The sequence below is a fragment of the Pelophylax lessonae genome (assembly GCF_965119305.1).
Source record: "Pelophylax lessonae genome assembly, chromosome: 4".
NCBI lineage: Eukaryota > Metazoa > Chordata > Amphibia > Anura > Ranidae > Pelophylax > Pelophylax lessonae.
In genome coordinates, this window is record NC_138771.1 from 641,134,060 (window position 1) to 641,146,667 (window position 12,608).

General features: G+C 40.9%; 1 protein-coding gene across 1 annotated transcript; it reads left to right on the forward strand.

Moving 5' to 3' along the window:
• Positions 1-10,414: 10,414 nt before the first annotated feature.
• LOC309552141 (olfactory receptor 10A7-like) lies at positions 10,415-11,356 on the forward strand (the record flags this gene model as incomplete). Its single annotated transcript, XM_082252956.1, has 1 exon — positions 10,415-11,356. One exon carries the CDS (start codon positions 10,415-10,417, stop codon positions 11,354-11,356), a length of 942 nt encoding a protein of 313 aa, XP_082109082.1.
• Between the last annotated feature and the right edge of the window lie 1,252 nt (positions 11,357-12,608).

A 12,608-nucleotide genomic window follows, 5' to 3' on the forward strand; every position in this document is an offset into this window, starting at 1 on the left:
TAACCTGCTTCATGGCTCTTTCTAAGAATACAGCTCCATACCTTAAAATAGCATCCCACAATGCCCAGGGTCTCAACTCTCCCATAAAGCAAAGGAAGGCTTTTCAGGACTTTTATCGCAGGGGGATCAAGGTCTTAATGATCCAGGAGACTAATTTTTCTCGATCGTACTGTCCATCTTTCCCACACGCTAAGTATCCCACTTTTTTTCTTGCTAGCGCAGAGGACAAAAAGCGAGGAGTAGCGATCCTTTTTGCCAAGTCTTGCATCTTCAACCTCCACACCGAGCACCGGGATCCTGAGGGTCGATTTATCCTAGTTAAGGGGACCATAGAAGAACAATTGTACTCCTTTATCTCATATTACGCGCTTAACCGGAATCAAACCCACTTCTTCCAGACTATGTTTAGCCGGCTTCTTCCGCATCTAGAGGGACGCGTTATCTTCGGGGGGGATTCCAATACAGCTTTTGATTATGGCTTGGACAAATCCAAGCCACTGGGCTCCCAAATAGTTAAACCACCCAAACGTAGCTCGCAAATTGCTAAACTGATCAATCAAATGGGATTGGTGGATAGCTGGAGGGAATTGAAAAAATGTAAAATGCAATGAGCTCAACATGCCTCTCAGGACATTCCTTAGGATGTCTACTTTCCAAAAAGTGGTAGTTTGGGGGGGTTTATACTGCCCTGTAGGAATGAATCGAACTTTTGAAAAGTTTGGTTCGACCAGAACAACTGAACTTCCCGAAAGTTTGGGTCCGGATTCCAGAACCCCATTGAAATCAATTGGACCCGAACGTCGGTAATCAAAAAACACAATTTTGAAGCCCTAATACCCAATAAATGCCCCTAAAAAGTGCCTAGGGTTCTGGGTCATGACCCAGGGACTATTAATCACACAAAAAAAAGTTTTTAAAAATTGTCCTTTTTCATAGAGAGCCAATTATTGAAAAAACTATTGAAAAAAAAAAAAAAGAGATTTCTTTGAATTTAGTGTCTAACCTATATATATTTTAGGGTCTTTATGCACTCAATCCAGTATGTCTGGTTGCTCCTTCACTAGTAAGAGGCTCCTGTGCCCCACTTAAAACAAGAGACAGGTCCCTTTAACTGATAGGCATCCTGCTTACCATAACTGAAAATTGTACTCAAAAAGAGAAAACTTTCCATAGTGTAGTACATTCTTATTTAATCCTCAAATTCCATAAAATCTCATACATATAAAACAGAGTCATAGACTCTCACACAGCTTTACAATATACTCAATTTCCGGTTTCTGCTCTGGACCAGAAGTAAAGTCACCCAGCTCCGCCCGACGCGTTGCATCGCTTGTCCACATGACTTCTTCAGGATTAGGCATACCCTGAAGAAGTCATGTGGGCATTTTAATATTTAATATTTAAATATGACGATATTATATTTCATTGACATCACTCCTGACCACAGAGAAATCCCAACCTGTACCAAAATACCAGAGTATTACAAATTTATATTTAACTACCATTGCTCTATGTATTCCAAAACTCCAAGAGTATTTCCCTTTGCTAACATCAATAAAATATTGAACAAGACAGTATATGTTACAATAATTTACTGGGACCAATCTAAATGTATAATTTAAAGATACTTTAATCATGCGATTGGATTATGAAAAATAAAATAATTCAATTAAATTCCTAGTAGGCTGAGTAGTCCCCACAGACTTTACAAATACAGTCTGTTATTTATTTTGTTCTTGGCATGATAATTAGAACTAAAGTACTCACCTGACAATTTTTGCAACACCTGGGGTAATGATAATAATATTCATACAAGACAAATCCTCAAGGAAATACCAAATTACATAAAAAAGAGCCTGAACATTTGCTGTGAGCAGAAGACCTTCAAAAATCAACGCAAGGAGTAGATGTGATATCAGACTGCTGAGATCCCATCATACCTATGCAGCTCAGAGTACCTCAATTTAAGTCTAATTCAACCCTGTTCCTCTATTATCATAACAGATACACATGACCATTAGATCCTTCAGCTTCTATTAACTCAACACACTTACATACTAATACAATTGTGTAAAATGCTTGGAATATGTTTTTCACATATGAAGCAATATCAGTGTTGTAGGGAAGACTGATGGAATAAGATAGACATTTTTATTCAATGATATGCATAATGCATTATTTGTAAGATTTTTTTTTTATTTTTTATTTCATTTTAAGTGCAGAAATTCTTACTTTGTTCTATTCTATATATTGCCTATGGGCAGTCTTGATTGCCTTGACCATGATGATTAATTGCACACTTCTCCTTATGTATAGGATATACAGTATCTCACCTCACATTTTTGTAAATATTTTATTCTATCTTTACATGTGACAACACTGAAGAAATTACACTTTGCTAAAATGTAAAGTAGTGAGTGTACAGCTTGTATAACAGTGTAAATTTGCTGTCCCCTCAAAATAACTCAACACACAGCCGTTAATGTCTAAACCACTGGCAAACAAAAGTGAGTACATCCCCAAGTGAAAACATCCCAATTGGGACCAAAGTCTCAATATTTTTTGTGGCCACCATTTTTTTTCCAGCACTGCCTTAACCCTCTTGGGCATGGAGTTCACCAGAGCTTCACAGGTTGCCACTGGAGTCCTCTTCAACTCCTCCATGGCGACATCAAAGAGCTGGTGGATGTTAGAGATCTTGCGCTCCCCCACCTTCCATTTGAGGATGCCCCACGGATGCTCAATAGGGTTTAGGTCTGGAGACATGCTTGGCCAGTCCATCACCTTTACCCTATGCTTCTTTAGCAAGGCAGAGGTTGTCTTGGAGGTGTTTGGGGTCAAAATCATTTTGGAATGCTGTCCTGTGGCCCAGTCTCTGAAGGGAGGGGATCATGCTCTGCTTCAGTATGTCACAGTACATGTTGGCATTCATGGTTCCCTCAATGAACTGTAGCTCCCCAGTGCTGGCAGCACTCATGCAGCCCCAGACCATGACACTCCCACCACCATGCTTCACTGTAGGCAAGACACACTTGTCTTTGTACTCCTTACCTGGTTGCCGCCACACACGCTTGACACCATCTGAACCAAATAAGTTCATCTTGATCTCATCAGACCACAGGACATGGTTCCTTTAATCCATGTCCTTAGTCTGCTTGTCTTCAGCAAACTGTTTGCAGGCTTTCTTGTGCATCATCTTTAGAAGAGGCTTCCTTCTGGGACGACTGCCATGCAGACCAATTTGATGCAGTGTGCGGCGTATGGTCTGAGCACTGACAGGCTGACCCCCCCCCCCACCCCTTCAACCTCTGCAGCAATGCTTGCAGCACTCATACATCTATTTTCCAAAGACATCCTCTGGATATGACGCTGAGCACATGCACTCAACTTCTTTGGTCAACCATGGTGAGGCCTGTTCTGAGTGGAACCTGTCCTGTTAAACCACTGTTTGGTCTTGGCCACAGCGCTGTAGCTCAGTTTCGGGGTCTTGGCAAACTTCTTATAGCCTAGGCCATCTTTATGTAGAGCAACAGTTCTTTTTTTCAGATCCTCAGAGAGTTCTTTGCCACGAGGGTCCATGTTGAACTTCCAGTGACCAGTATGAGAGAGTGAGAGAGAGAACACCAAATTTAACACACCTGCTCCCCATTTACACCTGAGACCTTGTAACGTTAATGAGGCACATGACACCGGGGAGGGAAAATGGCTAATTGGTCAAATTTGGACATTTTCACTTAGGGGTGTACTCACTTTTGTTGCCAGTGGTTTAGACATTAATGGCTGTGTGTTGAGTTATTTTGAGGGGACAGCAAATTTACACTGTTATACAAGCTGTACACTCACTACTTTACATTGTAGCAAAGTGTCATTTCTTCAGTGTTGTCACATGAAAAGATAGAATAAAATATTTACAAAAATGTGAGGGGTGTACTCACTTTTGTGAGATACTGGTCTTATGGTTAATGTTATTGTTACGAATGTAGTTCCCTACTCTTTTAATAACTTCAATTAGATTATTGGTTAATTTCCCAGGAAGGGAGCCCCCTCTGCTCACAGAAATCCCTGTCCTGGGTGGAGACATTGCCAACCTTATTATCAAACCCACTTTTCCACTTCACAATTGCTCCGTTTCTCTTATTTAGCTTCAGGTTAGGATGATCTCCTGTTTGGGGTGGACCCTTTCTCATAACCCCAGCAGTAAAGGGCTACACATACAACATAGTGACATTGGTCCAGATCGGATCAGTATGTATGCACCTGTGGCATCACTGTGAATCATAGTAGCAGGCACTGCTACTCCAATGATCTCCACCAGCTTCTGAGTCCTGTGGCATCTCTGTGAATCATAGTAGCTGGCACTGCTACTCCAATGATCTCCACCAGCTTCTGAGTCCCATACTGAGTGGCTGACCTGCTGCATTGTGATCACAGGAGGCTGCTTGCTCAGCACAGATGCCACTCAGTGAACACACTACATTTTATCAATGAAATCACATACTCTCTAATCGGATGATGGAGAGGTGGGGTGGTGATGTCACAATCTCCATTAAGAGGACACGTTACATTAATTGAAAAAAATGCAAAGTATTCTCTGAATGATGCCCATACTAAGCAGTGACCTCCTGTGTCAGTAGGAGTGTGGAGAGCAGGGCGTTCTGGATAATAAGGAAACTTTAACAAACAGTACATGACTAGCTCTTGAAATGTGATTAATGCACCACAGCAGCACTTCAGAAGAGGGAAGCACACTCTATAGGAAAAACAAAGCAGAGAATAAGGCGCTTCTAAGTGTAGTAATAAAACACTTTAATGACAATGAAGGGTTAAACACACGTACAAGATGAAAATGAAAAACAGGCATATTGATTAACCACTTAAGCCCCGGAAGATTTTACCCCCTTCCTGACCAGGGGGTATTTTGCGATTCGGCACTGTGTGACTTTAACGGACAATTGCGCGGTCATGCGACGCTGTACCTAAACAAATTTGATGTCCTTTTTTTCCCACAAACAGTGCTTTCTTTTGGAGGTATTTGATCACCTGTGCAATTTTTTGATCATGCGCTATAAACAAAAAAAGCGTCAATTTTGCAAAAATAACAATATTTTTCAAATTTTTTTATATGAAATTCCCCCCCAAAAAAAAAAATGTAAAAATCAAAAATGTTTAACATTTTAGGCCAATTTGTTTTATGCTACATATTTTTGGTAAAAAATATCGCAAAAAGCGTATTTTGATCGGTTTGCGCAAAAGTTATTGCATTTACTAACTAAGGGAAAGATTTTTGTCATTTTTGTTGTTTTTTTTTAACGCGTAATGGCGGCGATCTGCGATTATTTTGCGGGACTGCGACATTGCGGCGAACAGATCGGACCCTTGACTGACATTTTTGACACTTTTGGGGTTACCAATGACATTACTACAGTAATCAGTGCTATACATATGCACTGTTACTGTAAAATTACACTGGCAGTGAAGGGGTTAACTTTATTTGAGAGGGAGGGGTGGTGTGTGTCCCTAGGGGCGTGTTTCTTACTGTGATTGTCTGTGGCTTGAGGTGTAGGAACAGTGATCAACGGTCCTACATAGTAGAACCGTATGATCACTGTTCTTACACAGGGGAGAATGACAGGTGGCTTGTTTACATCAGCCACCTGCCTTTCTCCCGGTGTCACGGACGATCTTAAGTGCCCGGTGGACATTGGGTCTGCCGGGCACACACGCGGGGGGGTCCGTGACTGAGCGGGAGTGCGCCTCTGGCGGCGCACGCTCGCTCCCCAGAGCCTCACAGCCTAGTGGCGTACCCATACGTCACTTTGCCTGTGAGGGGCTGACCGCCGCAGTATATGTACTTGCGGCAGTCGGCAAGTGGTTAATCCATACGGTCCAGCGGGATGCCTCCAGGGAGTAAAGACAGCTGCAGGTGGAAGTTCCAGCCGACCAGAGGTGGGAAACACTGTGTATCTGATCCAAGATGGAGAGCCATGCTGTCAGGGCCAGAATAGAATACAGGCAACACGAAGTGAGATCAGAGTGGGCGGGTCATGTTTCTGAGCATGCCCAGTCGCTCCTTCTTTAAACCAATGGAGTGATACAAGGGAAAGAGGGTGGGAAAAATGGGCAAGGGGTGGGCAGGACTGATAATGACTGCCAGATCATTACATGGCAGACAGTATGCAATGGAATAAAATACAGTAAAAAAAAAAAGTAAAAAACGTGCTGCAGTAAATTTAAAGATACGCAAGACATAAACACTGACTGGGACAGAACTGCAAGAAGAAGAACATAGATAAATTAAATTACCATATTTAGGCTGAGGGTAGACATTCATATGGGATGCAAAGTGGGCATCATGGGACTACAAGTGTCAGAAAATCCATAAATGGGGGAAATATGACAACAAGTATAATAAAGGTAACTGGGCAGATGTAAATACTGTGCAGCAGGGGACAGCACGTTTCAGCAACATCACAAGTAAAGAAATCAATATATAAAAAATATTTATAAAAAATGCAATACAATATGGTCATTGCTGTGAGCATATGAACATGATACACCGGGGACAATGTATGCGTGGTGGATGAGTTGATATATCCAGAGGGCTGCCCCTGCAGGTGGATCTCCCTTCTTTTTATGCACAGGCACGTACGCAAAATCCATTTTGCCAATTGGCATAAGTGGGAATGCTTAGGGGCTAGTGCAGCTGCAGTGGCATGATGCCACTTAGATCTTTTAACAGCTATAATAGAGTTCTGTACTGGGGAATTGCAGCTAGTACTCTGTATTGGTCTGTTACCCACTCCTGAGCCCTGTTTGCTGTGGGATACCCATCCCTGCACCCTGAACAATACACACTTTTGAGCCTTGAGCCCAGTACGATACCCATCCCTACACTCTATGTGATACACACTTTGGAGACCTGCATGATACACACTCCAGAGCCCTGTACCCTTCAATATATGCACTGCTAATCCCTGTGTTTGTGCGATATATACTCCCGAGCTTCACCCCATAGGTAAGGGGGCATTTTTTCCTTCTGGTCACACCACAGATGCAGGGACATTTTATTCTTTCAATGATACCACAGACTTAGTGAAATGTTTTTCCTTCCAGTGACACCACCGATTCAGGGACTTTTTTTCTATCCAGTGACACCACCAACTGTCCAATTTTAAACTCTTCAAATCACTGAAGTGTAACACAAACATTGGTACTATATCATTGCATGTCACAGACATTACATACATTTTTGCACATGCCCCTATTGTTCTCATCCTCATCTCCAGGATGGGGACACAGTTTCCCCTCTTTGTCCCGTACACTGGGTGACTTTGTTCCTTCAATGCCTTCACGATCACCTCTTGCTGTTATGATATAAGAAAAGTCATTAGTGTTGCAGAGATTGAAAGCTGCCCCCAGCCCAGTTCTTACTTCACCATTCAAATATGCCACTTTCCCAATACAGAAAGACCGTCCCTATCCATCTGCTTAATGCTGCTAAACTCTGTATCCCTCCACTTTGGAACTCTGAAAGTGTACCATCTTTAGAAGACTGGATTAAAAGGGTAAATAAAATTGCAGACATGGAAGAGTTGATACACATCGCAAAATATACCCCAATCAAATTCTACAACACATAGGCATGCTGGCTACAATTCCGAACGACTATACAGTACAAGGACATCTTGGCCTCAGCCCCTCCTCAACATGCGTAAATCAAAGCTAAGGCTACTTCCCTGACACACCCACAAGAACTTTTTCTACCACTCTCCAGGAACAGATAGCATGGGGTTGGACCCTCCCCCCCCCCCTACACAAGGGTTGTGAGGGCAGGTATCCAATGCCATTACAATCCATACGCTCGCCCTCTTAATTATAAAATATCATGAGTAAATGACTGAAAAATGAGGACCTGTAACGCTCTGGTTTTACTTAATGAGGAATTGGATCTTCAGCTGCAGAAAACCACTCAGTAGTATTGTAGAGAATATGTCACCTGACTTAACTCTCCTTACTCATCACAGTGGTTCAGAGTGTTCCTGAATGTGCAAGGCAGTGATGCTCTTAGCAAAGCAGTAGTATGCAGCAGTGTGAAATGCAGATATTAATGATTGAATACAGGAACTGATAGTTAGGCACAGCAGAGTAGATAGTGAGTATCAATGGTTTAGGTATACAGGAGGTAGTATTAGGCACAGCAATGCAAGTAGCAGGTAGCAATAGTCTTGGTATGCAGGAACTGGTAATTAGGCACAGTAATGCAGGTAAGAGATATCAATAGTCTCAGTATACAGGAGGTAGTGATTAGGCACAGCAATGTAAGTAGCAGGTAGTAATAGTCTTGGTATGCAGGAACTAGTAATTAGGCACAGTAATGCAGATAGCAAGAAGCAATAATAGTAGCAGTGGAGTTGATAAGGGGGTCCCCTGTGGGGTACTTATCAGTAGATGCAATATTCAGTGCAGGCAGGAACAAGCAGGGTTGCAGAGGAGGAGACTGGCAGCAGCTGATAAGCGAATGCTCCGGTCGAGTCAGTGCACAGTGGTGCAGGGTCGGGGTAAGCTCAATAGAGTCCAGTATGGTGTCTGCTATGAGCGGTTGCAAGAACAATCTGTCCGTGCAGACCGCTAGTTGAAATAGGCGCCATGAGTGGCGCTCGAGAGTGACGTCACGTACAACGTCAGCGTCACCACGCCCACATGCGTTCCACCTCTCAGTCAGGTGAAACGTAACCAGGAAGAAGAGCACCCCGAAGGATCTTACAGGATCCCCACACAATATTTGTCTAAGATAAGACTTGAGATTGTAGTCCATCAAATGCTTAACCATAGTGAAAGAGAAATGCCTTCACGCCTTTCATTCTACCTTATCAGGAACCTCGCATGGTATAAAACATACAAATTTGAGAATTTATAGCACACTGTTTAGTTAATGTCCTTCCTTTATGGATCAGGTTTCTCAATCTAAGCTTCCATACACTTCCAAAAGACAAATCTGACAATCCCTGTCAACTATGTTCTAAGGTTCTTAAACTCATTATTACATAGTTACAGTACATAGTTACATAGTAGGTGAGGTTGAATAAAGACAATAGTCCATCTTGTTCAACCTGTGTAGATGTGTGTGGCCGTAATCATCTATCATACCCCTGAATGGTCTGATCCTTGAGATGTACGTCTAAGAGTCTTTTGAAAGCCCCCATACTTCCCGCAGAAACCACCTCTTGTGGTAGAGAATTCCACAATCTTGTAGCCCTAACAGTAAAGAACCCCCCACGTTGCCTGAGGTTAAAACGTTTCTCCTCTAATCGTATTGTATGCCCTCGAGTCCTCATGCAATCCTTTCAACTGAATAGCTTTTTTTCTATGCTGAGATCACCATTGAGGTATTTATAAATTGCTATCATGTCCCCTCTCAGGCGTCTCTTCTCCAGGGAGAATAAATCAAGCGATTGCAGATGCTCTTCATAATTAAGGTCCTCCAATCCCCTAATTAGTTTAGTTGCCCTTCTCTGGACTCTCTCCAGCTCCAACACATCCCTTCTGAGGACTGGCGACCAGAACTGGACAGAATACTCTAGATGTAATCAGACTAGAGTTTTATAAAGTGGAAGGATTATAGTCTTATCTCTGGAATACATCCCTTTCTTTATGCATGCTAATATTCTGCCGGCTTTGGCAGCTGCCGCTTGACATTGCATGCTGTTGCTTAGTCTATCCTCTACCAAGACTCCCAGATCTTTCTCCATTTTTGATTCCCTCAAAGGTTCCCCCCCTAAAGTGTATTGTGCTTTTATGTTTTTAGTCCCCAAGTGCAAAACCTTACACTTCTCCACATTAAACCTCATTTGCCATGTTGTTGCCCACTCCGTTATTTTGTCCAGGTCATTCTGTAGGATATCTGCTTCATGCTGTGTAGTTATTGCCCTGCCCAATTTTGTGTCATCTGCAAAAACTGATAACGAACTACTGATCCCGTCCTCAATGCTGTTTATGAATAAATTGAACAGGGTTGGTCCCAGGACTGAGCCTTGGGGGACCCCACTTACCACCTCACACCTCTTAGCAGTGGAATTGACAAATTTTATTTTGTAAAAGGCAACATGTAACTCTCTACTGTCATCTTGTTTTACCTATTGTAATTACTTCAAATTATGCTGATGGTCACTGTGTGAAGTCATGTATTTGTACATTTCATTTTTCTCAATAAAAGTTGTTATGGAAAAAAAAAAAAAAAAAGAAAGCTGCCAATGAAGGTCCATCAGAACCAGACAAAAAGGTTGTATGACTCTACTTTATACTGTATGATTTAATGAATGGCTTTCATGATACTAAACTTTTGTCTTGTTAGATACTGCATTAAAAGGTTTGAACTATTATTTTTATGTTCTTGTGTTGACTCTTTCTTGAAGACATGTGTGAAGACAACCAAACTGAAGTAGCTGAATTTTTGCTTCTTGGATTCCAAAACCTCCATAGATTTAAAATTCTTCTGTTCATTGTGTTTTTCGTATCCTATTTAATGATATTAAATGGAAACCTCTTTATTATTGTTTTAATATCGATTAATGACCATCTTAAAATCCCAATGTTTTACTTTCTCAAACACTTGGCAATAGCTGACCTCGTGATAACCACCACCATTATCCCAATTATGTTAGAAACTATAATAAAAGATGGAATCACAATATCTGTTGCTGCCTGTATGATCCAGATGCATTGTTTCGCTATTTTTGGAATTGTGCAATGTTTGCTTATTGCAATTATGTCCTATGATCGTTATGTGGCCATATGTAACCCAATGCGTTATCATTCAATCATGGAGCTCCGTATCTGTCTTAAGATGGTTGTCTGGTCTTGGATGGTGGTTGTCTTTGAGTCCAGTGAATTTATTTTGGTGTATCAGTTACATTTTTGTGGTGAGAATAACGTTAATCACTTCTTCTGTGATTCCGGTCCAGTGCTAGAGCTGTCTACTTCAGACACTTCCTTACTCATATTAATTGATCTTTCTCTGTCAATGTTAGATATCTTTGTTCCTTTTGCCTTTATTATTGTGACCTATGTCTTCATCTCCTTCAATGTAGTACACCTTTCTTCATCCAATGGACGAAGGAAAGCCTTTTCTACATGTAGCTCTCACCTGGCTACTGTGTGTACATATTATGGGAGCTTGATGGCCATTTATTTGACACCGTCTGATAAAAGATCACCTAATACAAACAAATTTATGTCTCTTTTCTACATTGTGGCAACTCCTTTGGTGAATCCCATAATCTACAGCCTGAGGAACCACGAGATCAGAAAAAGCCTTAAAAAAAGTTTAACAAAAGTTAAAACACTTCAATTACATTAAAATCATATCTTCATTTTCTTTGCTTCTTGGACTCAAAAGAGTTATCTAGTTCCATGTAAATTGATTGCGTCTAGTTTTAAAGCTTTGACTTAGTGTTACAACTGTCATTATTTACTGTAGTCATCCGAAAAAGTTAAAGCTGAACTCTATATGGTTGCACCCTGAATCCCTAAGTGGCAGTAGCTTTGTTTTTATAACAAGTGATTGTTGGCTAGTTCTTTTTTTTTAAATTCAATCATTTTTATTAATTTTTCAATCAAAATATAACAAAAAACAAAATATACATTTCCCATGGAACAGTTACCCTTTATACAGAAATGATCATGAAAAAGGAGACAAACAAATCAAGAAAGAGAAAAAAAAAAATTACACCATAAGTGTTTGCCTACAATATTTTAAATGTCGTCCTACAGTTGTTCTTGTCAGGGAGAAATGTGGATAAAAACCCACATCATGATCAGTGAAAAAATGTGAATATTAAACATTGTGATAGGGAAAAAAAAAAAAGAGTGTTCAAACCGTATGATACACATTGTAAATTTCCTCCTCGTGTCAAGAAATATTTAAAATACAAATTCAAAATTAATACAACATGTCAAAAATACCAACTCCCTAAGTGATAAAAAACCTTATTTAATTACGGTGTGAGAAATCAGTGAAGAGAGAGAAAAAAAAAAAAGGAGAGAAAATTTTCCCCATAATAAGTCTCCTATCATCGTCATCCGAGTTAGAAAGGCACTTATCGTGCCTATCTCTGTGCCTTGGAAGAATGCCTATTATAGTCTAACCCCAAAGTAAAAAAGAAAAAAAAAAAAAACGGTTCAAAATTGGGCCTCCAGGGTAGCCCAATACAAAAATCTAGTGCACTCCATAAGGAGCCACATTAAATTACCTCCAACTGATAAGCCTCTGTACCAGAGAAATTCAACCAGGGCCTCCATCGGTCTCTAGTCTGGTCCTCCCAGTTCTTTAACCACTTTACCACCGGAGGATTTTCCTGCTAAAAGACCAGGGGTTATTTTGCGATTTTTTACTGCGTGACTTTAACGGACAATCGCGCGGTCGTGCGACGCTGTACCTAAACGAATTTCACGTCCTTTTTTTCCCACAAACAGAGCTTTCTTTTGGTGGTATTTGATCACCTGTGCGATTTTTTGATCACGCGCTATAAACAAAAAAAGAGCGTAATTTTTGCAAAAACAACAATATTTTTCACTTTTTTTTATATGAAATTCCCCCAAAAAAAAATGTA